The sequence below is a fragment of the Astatotilapia calliptera genome, chromosome 14, assembly GCF_900246225.1.
Source record: "Astatotilapia calliptera chromosome 14, fAstCal1.2, whole genome shotgun sequence".
Lineage (NCBI taxonomy): Eukaryota > Metazoa > Chordata > Actinopteri > Cichliformes > Cichlidae > Astatotilapia > Astatotilapia calliptera.
In genome coordinates this window covers 21,555,259-21,569,620 of record NC_039315.1, presented here as the reverse complement: position 1 = coordinate 21,569,620, position 14,362 = coordinate 21,555,259, and the positions used below count along the sequence as shown (strand labels likewise).

At 43.1% G+C, this 14,362-nt stretch overlaps 1 protein-coding gene across 7 annotated transcripts in view; it reads left to right on the top strand.

Moving 5' to 3' along the window:
• dync2h1 (dynein cytoplasmic 2 heavy chain 1) overlaps positions 1–14,362 on the top strand; it is a 123,265-nt gene that overhangs the window by 56,999 nt on the left and 51,904 nt on the right. For 6 of the 7 annotated variants that reach the window (XM_026193718.1, XM_026193721.1, XM_026193716.1 and 3 more), the window contains exons 68-74: positions 388–497; positions 804–824; positions 1,808–1,906; positions 2,590–2,713; positions 5,468–5,631; positions 5,824–5,943; positions 13,606–13,740. In XM_026193718.1, coding sequence (XP_026049503.1) covers positions 388–497; positions 804–824; positions 1,808–1,906; positions 2,590–2,713; positions 5,468–5,631; positions 5,824–5,943; positions 13,606–13,740 — 773 coding nt within the window. The remainder of the gene's footprint in view (positions 1–387; positions 498–803; positions 825–1,807; positions 1,907–2,589; positions 2,714–5,467; positions 5,632–5,823; positions 5,944–13,605; positions 13,741–14,362) is intronic. The other variant, XM_026193722.1, reaches the window with a different exon arrangement.

Genomic DNA, 14,362 nt, shown 5'->3' with positions numbered 1-14,362 from the left:
CGCTGCCCACACACAACATAACGGACTCTACTGTTACAACATGGAACATACAGACGTTACAGCTCCAGGGTCTTCTCGAAGAGCTTGTTTGCCATTTAACTAAATAAATGGTAATTTTAATTTTAATTTATAATGATGTTATGTTTTAATCCCAGGCTCAGAAAGCATCACAGTACTTGATAATCCTGTTTTGTGACTTTGTGTTTTTTAATGATATGATACTACATCAATAATCAATACCCCAGTAACTGATCTCCTCTTACGTTAATATAAATGCATTGAAATTGTACATGAAAAGCACTAATTATTATCTCAGTGATATTTAAACTGAGGTATGGTGACAATAAATACAAATAAAGACACAAGCCTTTTTGTTGCTTGTTTCAGAGTTTGACTTGCGATCATTCCTGTGCTCGGAGAGTGAACAGTTGATCTGGAAGAGTCAAGGGCTGCCATCAGATGATCTCTCAATGGAGAATGCACTGGTTATACTGCAGGTTAGACTAATATTTCAAATCTGCATCTACAACGTGACACAGGGATTTACTAAATATAAACACTAATTTCAGTCTCTTTTTGCCTACTTTATATAAGGATGTTATTAATACTATTTATGCATTGGCTTGCTTATTTCACATCACTGTATAAAATATTTAAAAAGACATTAAAGTACAATACAAACCCAGCATTAACATGATAAAACAAGTCTAGCTGTACCGAAAGTTGTGTCCTTGTTGCCATACGTCTGTGCTCCATTTGGTTGTATCGTGTTTGTGTGTTGTTTTTATCATCGCCACCACCAGATCAATGCACTCAAGTTGAAGGTAAGAAGTCCATCATTCATCCTTGTAGCTGTTTCCTACATAGCTAGTTTATTTATTTAGTGTTTCTTTGTCTCTCTGTTTCTCTTTTGCTTTTGTGTTTGCCTTGAAACTAGTGAGAAAGAGATGTGCTGTCACTTTATTAGGTACACCTAGAGAGTACCAGGTTGGACACCTTTTGCCTTCAGAACTGTCTTAATTCTTCGTGGCATAGATCTCGCACATCCCAGACGTGCACTATTGGACTGGGATGGTGACTGTGGAGTCCATTTCAGTCATGTGAACTCATTGTTATGTTCAAGAAACATAACAATGAGACAGTTTGAGATTATTTGACTTTTCTGACATGGCACATTGAGTTCATGCCATGTGGTTAGAAATTTGCATTAAGGAGCAGATGGACAGGTGTACCCAATAAAGTGTCTAGGGAGTATATGTACGCATACACTCTCGCAAAAATGACATAGATCATATAAAATTTTGGGGGTTCTTGGAGACATCAAATGGTCCGCTCTCTCGCTGAATGTGCCGTAACTACTTGTGGGCAAATTGTCAGTGGTTCCATGTACAAGACTTGTAGATGATTTGCCTCAGAACTGATTTGTCAGGCTCATGAGCATTCACAACCATTTTTTTCCTAAAGGCATTAGAGATCTTTTTATATTGCTGCACACTTCAGCTGGTACAAGAACAGTGGACCCTATCCGGATAGAGATTTCAAAAACACTGGTTTCAGCTTTCACTGTATAAACAAACTGTAATCATTGGTGTGTATGTGAGAGGGAGTAAGAAAGACGGCGAGAGAAAGACTCCTGTGCCTGATATAGGAAGGTGGTAAGTATGATAGCACTGTGACGGGGCTAAACCATATGCATACACACATGCAGTGCACATCATTTTCTAGGTGAGTTGTGTGCTTTATAAGTAAAACTATCCTAAAACAACGTCAGCTGAAATGTCCTGCTTTCTCCTCATTTCTGACTCAGAGTGTTGCGTGTCCATTCCTGATCGACCCATCATCCCGAGCTACAGAGTGGCTATGTACACATCTCAAACAGCACAGATTAGAGGTTATCAACCAGCAGGTAACAACACACAATCAGTAACATGTGTCGTGGAATGGAGGGTCATTAATCTGTTAGATTTTGCAAAATCCTGTGCACACACTGGTGATGTGCTTTGTTTAATTCAGTTAACCCTCATTCTAACCCGTTCTTTCTTCTTTTTCTAAGTTTTCCGTTAGACATTCTTGACTGATCAGTTTCTTCTTGTCTAATGAATCCAAGTTTCTCTTCTTTACTAGAATATCTTAATCATTTAGAAGCAAGCCTTAACCATACTTTGATCGGTCCAGGTAATGATTTTAGCAAAAAGTTATGATGATTACATTAAGTAACACTGGTGTCCATTACTTATCACTTAACTGTTACATATTAATTACTGCATTAGTGTCATCAGGTACACTGAAAACACTCATTTAATTATTTATTTTTTGTATATGTATTTAAATTGGTTGGTTTTTGCTTAATAACTTGTTAAAACTCTCTAGACGCTCTAGATGTAAATGCTTTGTTTAGAAAGAAAATATAAGATTTATTCATCTTCCAACTGTAATTTTTTTTCTTTTTTTTCTTTTTTAATCGTAATCGTACTACAACTATAATTACTCTTCCATCCACCAGATACACGAGAGAACTGTGTTACCATCCACCTCTAGAATTTAATGTAATCTCTTAGTACTGGGTGTCTGTGTGGCTTCTCTCTATAGGATAATAACTTCATGACATCCCTAGAGCTGGCAGTCAGATTTGGAAAAACCCTTATCATCCAAGAGATGGATGGAGTTGAACCTGTGCTCTATCCGCTGCTGAGGAGAGACCTAATAGCACAGGGTACTCACACATTCTCACAAGCACAAACACCAATTTCATACAAAGTTGGGCTGAAGAACTCTTTTGGGCATAATTCAGAGGCTTAAGCAACCTCAGGTTGCTGACTACTCACCTCTATCCAGGGGCTACTTTTCTGCAGCGTAGTGAAATCCCATTCTGAGGGATATTGCCTCAAAGTTTAATTAACCAATCCTGACTAGTGCATTGGGCCATCACAGTACTTCTTCTCACTCTCAAAAGCCTTACTCTGTAAAATATTAAGTAAATCAAATGGTTAAACATTGACTATTCATGTTTTATTTTATATTCAGACAAGACCTTTCCACAATACAGTCACAGTAAAGGGAAAGTTAAAAGAACTCAGCCAAAATGCAGAAGCACCCCTCATTTCTCTATAATTTACTTCAAAGTTGCCAGACTTCTAATATGTTTTAATTGGTCTTCAGTGTTTTAGTTTTGGACATGTTTTTTTTTCCACTCATTTTCAGGCCTTCTATCTTACCATTGTTTTTTGTTTGTTCGGTTGCTTAACACTGTCCTGTGAATTGTTTACAGATGACTTGATACAGAACCAATTAGAAGCCTGATGCAAAAACACATCATTTGTTTACATTTCTTTATAAAATGTCTATGTCTGCCTTTATGAAATTAATCTATGAAAAATGGAAAAGATAAAATAGTTTTACAGGCATAAAAAATAATATTTTTCTGCTAAAAAAGGTGATTATTGAAGAGCTATTTGCTGAAAACATGGCATATATCAATATGGTGTAGACTTTGTCCTTAAACAATTTGAGGAAACTACAAAGCTGGTCACAAAAGATGAAGTGGCAGGCTTTAAAAAAACAGCCTACAGCAGATGAGCAGTATCATAAAGTCATGTCATCAAGAAATAGAAAAAAGTATCCGGCAAAGACCTGACACAGGACCTCAGAGATGCATCTGGCCCTTCAGTCAATTCATCTACTGTTCACTGAAGCATCAGCAGAAATGGTCCCATTGGAACGGTGGCAATTAAGAAGCCATTCTCAAGGAAGGCAAAAGGGGAGAAAAGGCTGAGCTATGCTGAATTACTCAAGAGCTGGACAGAAATCAGTGGTAACAGCTCTATAAAACACGGTGGAGGCTCTGTCATGGTTTGGGGCTGAATTTCAGCCAGTGGTGTTGTGGATCTTATCAAAGCGGATGGATTTACAAACATAGAAAAGTACCGTCAGATCTTGATCCCCCTCAATTCCTGTGGAAGCAGTTGTAGTTTGTTTAAATTTGTATGTTGCCAGCTGTAAAACCTGCTAAGGATCAGATTGTTTTTACTATGTCCCGATACATAAAACCTTAGAATTTAAATAGTGTGTACTTAATTTTTTACCAAACTGTAGATAATGATTGAAAGCCAATAGATTCAAATTAGTGTCTCAAGCCTTACATTTTGATAGTGAGTCTTGATGTCAGTGATATTAATAACTTATTAATAACTTGCTCCTGACTTACTTTTTTTTTCAACAAACGCCTGTGAAACTTTGTACCATGTCCATTATTTTGAGTGTTAGTTATATTTGAAAGAATTAATGAGCATACTGTGGGCGAGCATTACAAATGAAAAAGAAAAGTGTGAACGAAGGAGACGGTGGATAAATAACAATAAGTGAAAAAAGAAAACAGGTTTGCTGCATTATCACACTGTGGTACATAAGAAGTAATTGCTTTCCGTGTGTCACTTCTCATTATTTGTACAATCACAGAAATGGACCTTTCAGGTAAAGTGTGGTAGTTTCTCAGTAGGAGCTCACTTATTGATTTTCCTTGAATTACCTAGTCTTTGTTCCTTGCCTTTTTGGAAAGGCAAGAGAAACAGCAAAGAGAAAGAGCACATTAGACTTTTCAGTTTTGAGGGTTTTTTCTGTATGCATGAGAATAAGATGCTGTAGAACCCTGGTGTTGTCTCATTTAGTGTCCATAGGTTTATGCAAATCTCACACATGAGAAACATGCATTCACTAGACATAAATATCTCTTATTTTACACAAGGACTAGCCTGTATGTACATAATATGATATTAAAATCCATCCATCCACCCATTTTCTTCAGTTTAAGCCTAATGAATTCTATGTAGTAAAAATATCACCAATTAATAGTCTCAAAATCTCAAAATGGTAGTTATTTTATCCACTTAATTTTCTCAAATACTTTGCAGCTGTTGGATATTAAAATTGTCCATAGAAAAAAAACATGCAGTGCAGTCCTTTGGTCATTCCATTTTATGGATGAATACTCTTTGAAATTGTCTTACAAAATTGGACAAAAAAAAGCCCCCAAATACAGCGTGTATTCATAGACGACTGGTTTTTGAAGCGTCTTCTATAGCCAGTAATACTTTAGTTTCTCCTTTTAGTTAGTTGCATTCCAATCACATATATAAAAAACAGAGGTTGAAAACATACCTGTAAAAATGATGTGTGATTCATAAGGCTCTGAATCATCCAGGGAGAGGCGGTTCGCTATTTGAAGCAGAATTGGAAAGAGCGGGGGCAGAGACAGTATGTGAAAGGGCAAGTTATCCACTTAAAAGTAGTGTTGAACAAGAAAGATTAAAGTGCTGAGACAAAAAAATTGACAGTTCTGCACTGCGGACATCTAGACGACAGAAGGGGAAGAAAGTAGAGGGAGAAAAGTAAAAGGACGGAAGGTAGGATAAAGTTAAAAGTTGATGTGAAACAAGGTACCTTGTTAAGAGACACATTTGCACATGTGCAGGTCCTAGATATGTGGTCCAGATAGGAGACAAGGTTATTGATTACAATGAGGACTTCCGTCTCTTCCTGGCAACACGGAATCCCAGTCCCTTCATCCCTCCTGATGCCGTCTCAGTGGTTACTGAGGTCAACTTCACAACAACTAGGGCAGGCTTGCGGGGACAGGTAACCCATTCAACCAGCACACAAATACAAATGCATATAAAATGTACAATGCCAGTAATTTAAAATGTACCTATTGAGCATAATCATGTCCAATAATAACTTTAAAGTTAATAACACAAATACATGGGATATATACTTGATGTGGCCATACAGTGTGCCCACTGGCTCTTTATTTGTGTGTCTGTATGTTAGTTGCTAGCCTTGACCATCCAGCAAGAAAAGCCAGAGCTGGAGACTGAGAAAACAAGGCTACTACAACAAGAGGAAGACAAGAAGATACAGCTGGCTCAGCTGGAAGAATCATTATTGGAGGTACTCATGCTAACATATACTGTGAGGGAAATATAGACAAGGATTCTACAGGGTGGGCCATTTATATGGATACACCGTGATAACATGGGAATGGTTGGTGATACTAAAGTCCTGTTTGCGGCATATTAGTATATGTGAGGGGGCAAACTCCTCAAGATGGGTGGTGACCATGGTGGCCATTTAGAAGTCGGCCATCTTGGATACAACTTTTGTTTTTTCAATAGGAAGAGGGCCATGTGACACATCAAACTTATTGGTAATGTTGTGGTGGACCACTAGAGGGCTCCACTCACACCCAGTGTTGAGGAAGTGTGTTGCTGTGTTTTGTGGCACGATGTGTTCAGTTGATGTTGGAGAGGAATAAAGAAGGAGTGAGAACTGAGAGCTCTGTGTTGTCCATACTTACCTCCACATTGGTGACCCCTGACTCGAGCATGCTACGGGCCGAAGATAACACAGACTCCGCTTTGGATGCATCAGCGGCCGCCGGTCCTCCACCTCCGGTTGCAGCTGTGGCGCTGAAACTGCCACTAGCTCTGTACCTATTTTAGGTGCTGATTTTCTGTGTGCTCATGGACTGCTTGTCGATGTTGCTAACAGACGTTTAATTGATGCTCTCTCGTTTTCTTCGCTACCCTGTTTTACTCGGGCCGCCGAGCCCCTGATTTGGGCTAATGTAGTGACCTCCGGGGATGCTTTTCAGCGTTTGCTTTTAGAGTTTCCATAGCTGTCTGTCCCTAATTTCTCTAGCACAGTAACGAAACACGGGGTGGAGCATTATATTCCCACGGTCCCACGGTGTTCGCATGTGCGCGCCGCCTCGACCCTGCGACACTGTCCATCACTCGGGAAGAGTTTGTAGCCATGGAGCGCCTTGGCATTGTACAGCGTTCAAACAGTGTATTGGCCTCTCCGCTTCACATGGTGAACCCAAATCGGATGGTCGGTGGCGGCCATGCGGAGATTTCCGCCGTTTAAATAATGCCACGGAGAATGACCGTTACCCCATTCCCCACATTCAGGATTTTTCGGCCAATCTCGCCGGAACCTCGATTTTTTTCTAAAATTGACTTGGTGCGGGGGTATCACCAGGTTCCCGTGCGCGCCGAAGACGTTCCTAAAACCGCTGTCATTACCCCCCCCCCCCCCCCCCCCCCCAAGTTTTTGCGCATGCCGTTTGGCCTGAAAGGTGCCGCCCACTTTCAGCGGCTGATGGACTCCGTTTTGCGCGGGCTGCCGTTCGTTTTTATTTACCTGGATGATATTGGTGGCCAGCTGCTCAGCGAGCCAGCACGAGTCCCATCTGCGCCAGGTTTTCCAGCGTTTGGCAGCGCACGGCCTGATCATCAACCCTTCCAAGTGCCAGTTTGGGTTGCCTGTTCTGGATTTCCTCGGGCACCGCATTTCCGTTGAAGGTGTGGTTCCATTGCCCGACAGAGTCCGGGCCATTTCGGCTTTTCCGCGTCCCACATCGGTTAAAGCGTTGCAGGAGTTCTTGGAGATGATAAATTTTTACAACCGCTTTCTTCCCAGAGCTGCCCACCTGCTCTATGCTGCCTTAAAAGGTAAAACAGACAAAGATCCCGTTGACTGGCTGCCGAACGCGTCCAGGTGTTTTCCGCAGCCAAGTCTGCGCTGGCTGACACCGCCCTTCTGGCCCACGCCGCCCTGCTGGCCCACCCATTTCCGTCGGCGGAGATCGCGTTGACCACCGACGCGTCTGACGTGGCAGTGGGTGCCGTGTTGGAACAGCAGGTTTCAGGTCTCTGGCAACCGCTCGCCTTTTTCAGTCGTACGCTCCGGGATGCCGAACACAAGTACAGTGTTTTCGACAGGAAGTTGCTGGCCCTGCACCTCGCGACACGACATTTTCGTTTTTTCCTCAAGGGTCGCAACTTTACTGCATACGTCTACCACAAACCTTTGACGTTTGCCATGTCCAAGGTCTTTGACCCATGGAGCGCACGCCAGCAGCGGCAGTTGGCGGCCATTTCAGAGTTTACCACAGACATTCAGCATGTGGCTGGTAAGTCCAATCACGTCGCTGACTGTCTCTCACGCGTGTTGGTTTCTCCGGTGTATGTCGGCGTGGACTACGCTGCCATGAGCAACATGCTGACCCGGACGTCCTTGCCCTTCAGTCAACAAAAACTGGCCACGTGCTGGAGGACACCCCTGTGTGGGACGGCGGTCCGCACCTGCTTTGCGACGTTTCCTTTTTTTTGTTTTTTTGTTTTTTTGTCTGTCCCATTTGGTTCTTTAGCCATCAGAATTGTTGTCTGAAGACCAACAAGGATACCCAATGGATTTATTTTGCCAAATGGATCATCGTGGCATTGCCGTATTGGTCCATTTGATGGACCTTTGTTTTTATTATTTATTTTATTTTATTTTCAGTTGTTACAGATGGGACAGACATGAGTGAGGGATAGGAAAGGGAGAAAGAAAGAGGAAGGAAAAGAAAAACAGAAGGGGAGAGGGACAGTGAGAAAGGGGGGAGAAAAAAAATCTCCTGGATCACCTGTTGAGAGAAAAAGAATAGAAAACAAGCAAAAAAAACCCAAAGCAACATACTAAACACAACACCATCGCATTAATCTAGCTAAGTGTAAACAGCAGTAAATACTAAATATTCAATGTTGCTGTGCAGCACGCAGGACAGACAGTGCACAATGTGCTTTGAAGTAGCAGCCAAGAAAGGTGTAATTTAAGTCTACAAACAGTGAACACCCGTGTGCACACCTGTGTGGATCAGCGTGCTTGTATTAAAATGGTTTCCACATGTAATGGTCTGCAAAAGGATGTAGAGAGCCATAGCCCCGTCCCCCAGGGCATGAAGCAGGCATGGAGGAGATCCAGGCTCCAGACATCCAGAGGCCCAAAAAACCCCCCCAAAAAAAAAAAACATCCAGAGGCCCCAGAGTGCGAGAGCCCAAGGAGGACCACTGGAGGGGCATCCGTGCCACCCTCATGGGAAGGGCTGAGGATCCCCAGACGAGGCGTCACCCAGTAGCCACCGAGCAGAAGCTAGAGGGGGCTGCATCGGTGTGTCCACCGGCTCTGCCAGCAGCCAGCTGTGCCAGAGTGAACCGAGCCGCAGGCCCAGAGGCTGGAGGCCCGAGGGCCCCCCGCACCCCGGAGGAGGCCTGACCGAGCAACAGCCGCCAGGCCCCGCCAGGTCTCCACCGGGAGTGAGCTGGTACATACCTGTGCGCCCAGCCCCGGACACCAAGAACCACCAATGCACCGACCCCTGAGGGCATCAGTCACCGGCAGGGAGTGTGGTGAGGGGAGATAGGCCTTGAAGGGCCTGGGAGTTCCCAGAGAGGTGGAGTCTAAGACCCAACCTCACATATAGACACAGAGAAACAGGCACACACAGACACAAACATGCATTCCCACCCTCATGCACACATATACAAACACTCAGCACTCACCCAACGTAAGGATTGACATAAATGGACATGTACACACAATCACACTCCCCAAACATACTCTATACCCTGGGTCCAGGTACCCTCGCCCCCAGAGGGGGAAACAGAACCCAGACCCAAGAGATGTTACCCTTCCCCCCGGGGTGGAGGCAAGCAGACCGTCCCAGGCTCCGCAGCAGCAGGGAGGCCAATCGGACAGCCAACATCTCCTCCCAGCCCCCCCGCCCCGATGGCTAGCAGAGAACGGGGGTGTGTGAAGCTTTGCGACGTTTCCACCGGCCACCCCCGACCAGTGGTTCCCCTTTCATGGCGTCGTCGTGTTTTTGACTCGGTGCATGCCCTCTCTCATCCTGGTGTCCGGGCCTCGGTCAAGCCGGTCAGCGCCAGGTTTGTTTGGCCGGACCTTCGCAAAACGGTGAAAGAATGGGCGGCGGCTTGTATCCCATGCCAACGCTCGAAAATCCACCGGCACACGCAGGCACCCCTCGAACCTTTCCGTGTCCCCGATAGGCATTTCGATCACGTTCATGTGGACCTGGTTGGTCCCTTGCCGCAGTCCCAGGGTTTCACGCACCTTTTGACTGTGGTGGACCGCACGACCAGGTGGCCGGAGGCGGTACCCCTGGCGTCCACGACAGCGGTGACGGTGGCCAGAGCATTTTTGCCCCCGTGTTTTGATACCTCTGTGTTGCCTTCAGATGACCCCAAAGATAAAAGTCTAAGGGGGTCAGATCAGGAGACCTTGGGGGTCATTCAACTGGCCCACGACGACCAATCGACTTTCCAGGAAACTGTTCATCTAGGAATGCTCGGACCTGGCACCCATAATGTGGTGGTGCACCATCTTGCTGGAAAAACTCAGGGAACGTACCAGCTTCAGTGCACAAAGAGGGAAACACATCATCATGTAGAAATTTCAAATATCCAGTGGCCTTGAGGTTTCCATTGATGAAGAATAGACCCACTGTCGTTGTACCCCATGTACCACACCAAACCATCACTTTTGTTGTTCCAACAGTCTTGGAGGGATCCATCCAATGTGGGTTAGTGTCAGACCAATAGCGGTGGTTTTGTTTGTTAACTTCACCATTCACATTCAAGTTTGCCTCATCACTGAACAAAATCTTCTGCGTGAACTGAGGTTCCTGTTCCAATTTTTGTTTTGCCCATTTTGCAAATTCTGTGCGTCGATCTGGGTCATCCTCGTTGAGATGCTGCAGTAGCTGGAGTTTGTAAGGGTGCCATTTGTGAGTAGCTAATATCTGCCGAAGGTTCGACTAATTTCACTCTCCAGTGACATGCGACGAGTGCCACGCTGTGGGCTCTTGCTTTGATCCCCTCCTCATGTGTTAACCCCTTTGACATGTCAATCGCTGTGAACAAAGAAAAACTTGTCAATAACTCATGAAAGAATAAAGTTATGTTGAAACCAAGCACACCATTGTTTTTCTTGTGACATTACCAATAAGTTTGATGTGTCACATGGCCCTCTTCCTATTGAAAAAACAAAAGTTGTATCCAAGATGGCCGACTTATAAATGGCCACCATGGTCACCACCCATCTTGAGGATTTTTCCCCCTCACATGAACTAATGTGCCACAAACAGGACTTTAATATCACCAACCATTCCCATGTTATTACGGTGTATCCATATAAATGGTCCACCCTGTACATAATGGAGTACAAAGCTATAGGTTGTTGAGTTCATAGTATTTGGATGTTGGCAAAAACATCCTCCTAGCTGTTCTGATATTTATAATTTATTTTAGTTTGGCCATTGAATATTTCCTAAAAAAAGAAGTAATATTTGAAAAAAAAATCACCCGAATAGAAGATAAAAGTCTACATTCAAATCATGTGTTGATTGCTTCGCACCAAATCTGCTTTGGTGGTGTGCAGAAGCAAATTCAGAATTATGTCAGAGCCCAAATACCTGCGGACCTGAATGTGGAGATGATGATTTCATGTTGGTGAAACCTCATTTTCTTCCAGTGTGAATGCTCAGTTTTCTCTGCACTGCAGATCTTGTTTTTGCTCCCACCCACTGATGAGGACTAAGCCTGAGGAGGGTATGGTAGACAAAATAGAACGGTGTGTACAGACTGAGCAGGAGGAGTTGCTGCTGTCGCGATCAGTTTCCCTCCCCTGAACGCTGACGCATATGTCTGATGGAGCACTTCATCATAACCAGAAGCTGTTATTGCTGAGTACTGAAGTTTAGTTCAATGAATCTGTGAAAATTGACTGACCAAATGGAAAACTTTGGATACAATGTATCCACTGGAGGGGCTGCTTTCTGATGATTTAGCCTCTGTAACTAGTGTTATCTTAATCATCAGTAACTGGGCCAGTTATTCTGTATTCTCGTCATTGCAGACAAATATGAACACAACAATTACTGACAACACAGCGTGTTCATTTTGTTCTCAACACAGATAATTTAAATAGCTACAGCCAAAGACTAAAAACAGAAAACAAACCTTCTATCATCATCATCATCATCATCATCATCATCATCATCATCATCATCATCATCCCATCATAGTTTAAAAAACTGAAAATAGCCATTGAGGAGAATGGGCAGTCTGCTTTGAGTTGACATAAAAGCAACAGTAACTCAAATAACTACTAGGCTGAATGCTCATCGCTCTTCTTCAACATTGCTAATTTGGCAGCATTATACCTGCTGCTTGTGTTAGATTTGTGCCTCACTGCTACACCATTTATTGAAATTGGCACAGGTACTCTATCCTGCAGGCATGTTTGGTCCCTCTAAGCCAGGAGGATGGCCATGACAGATGTCCACTGTGTCTTGGCATTGAATATCTCAGGCAGGCTCTGACAGATGATGTTTGCATCAACTCCAGCTGTATGCCATTAACTGAGAGGACCACGAGGCTGGCCTGGTTTGACAATACTTTACTGAGGCTGACTTGCCTTTTTCAGGGGTGTCTGCATGTAGCTCCCCTTTACCTACTCAACACCACAAGCTTGCTCAAGGCCATGCTGCTACTGATAATATCTCGAGATGAAGCCCTCAGTCCCAATAAGCATTACTTGCGGCCACAGGTTAGAATCCCTGATAATCTCCTTACCACAAGTTATACTATAGCGACTTACATGGGGCATATTGGGAACTCTTCTTCCCATGTGGTTTCAGCTCTGTCCCAGACTCTCCACGCTGCTGTGGCTGATGTCTTGACAGTGGTACCACAAAGCTCAAATCACCTAATCCTGGTTTCTAGAACATGACAGTGTACTGAAATGGCCTCCACAGTCACCAGATCACATTACAAGAGAGCACGTTGATGTGGTGGAACAGGAGATTCAATGAGCAACCATCAAATCTACAGCAACTGTTTGATGCTGTCACGTCACATGGATCAAAATCTCAGATGAATGGTTTCAGCAGCTTGTTGAATCTGTCCCATGTGGGACAGATTCAATAAAGCCACCTAATAAAGTGGCCACCTAATAAAGTGGCTAGAGTGTGTTCATAAAGACTGCTGGTTTAAGAAGATGTAGCCATAAGAGGGGGTGAGCATTGTGTGGACATGTCATTTTACACATATTGTAATGACAGTATAGAGCAAAACATCAAATTCTTCCTGGCCAAGTGCTTCATTCCAATGAAGATTCCTTCATTTCTTTACTTTCACACAACAGCTCAACAAAAGCTTCATGCATACAGTATACAGTCAGAGAAACGTGCACACATCAGCGATGGACATTGTGGAATTCACCCTAATGATCTTTTTTTTTTTTGTCTAAGGGAAATCTGTTCACACACACACACACACACACACACACACACACACACACACACACACACACACACACACACACACACACACACACACACACCAAGATGTCAGTGCTTCAGTGGTACTAGACATATAATTATTCTTGAATTGTAGGAGCATATTTGACTTGACATTTCCATGCTCTGCTGCTTTCTCATCTATTGTATTTGAATTTATTTGAATACATTTTATCACTTGGTTTCAGAGAATAGATTCCACAGGATTTAGTGGAAGACTCTTGACACCCAATGAATGCTTAAATACAACAAAATAAATAAAAACCCCACATGATGCAAACAACTTGTCTTTTCCTTGCAACTTTTATCAGATCAAAGATTTTATCCAATTGAACTCTCTCTATGTAATTTAAATTTCTCCTTATTTCCTGCTGATCTTTTGCAACTTGTCCTTTTTTGGTTGTCAGACCTTGGCTACAGCTCAGGGGAATATTCTGGAGAACAGGGAGCTAATAGACAGCCTAAACCAGACCAAAGCAAGCAGCGCCCTAATCCAGGAGTCACTACTGGAATCACATAGGCTGCAGGCTTCCTTGGACCAGGTATTTCAACCACACACACACACACAACCCATGAAAATCCTATATACTAAATACATTTTTGGGGTTCAGTTTTAAAAGGAGTAACACTTTGGGAATCAACAGTATGAGTTATGTTGGCCTTCTACACGGATGTCATACCTTGATGTTTGTGAGGCAAACTCTGACTCTTCATAGTTCAAATGGCTGTAAGTGAAAATCGAAAAGACTGTAACTTCTAATCTTTGACAGATGACTCCTGAAAGCTTCGCTAGCTGAGATATGTTCTACTTTCCAATAAATGATTTGAGACCCTGTAAAACAGTTGCTAATTAATTATTAAAACAAGATATTTAGGTAGATGTAACATGCTGTCAATTTCACAGAATGTGTACCTAAACAAGTAAGCCAAATGTATATTAAATGTAATAAAATGAGCAATATAATGCTGCAGGCATCGGACTGCACATATGTAAAAGTGTAGGCACATTGTAAATGCATTATATACTCATCCTCTAGGGTGCAGTGTTATACCAGAACTGATTTTGCACTTTACTCTTTTTTTCTTTCTTTTTTTTATGTGTGTGTGTATTTTATTATTTCTCCCCGGGTCCCATGCACCTCTTTTTTCTCTCACAGCTCCTTT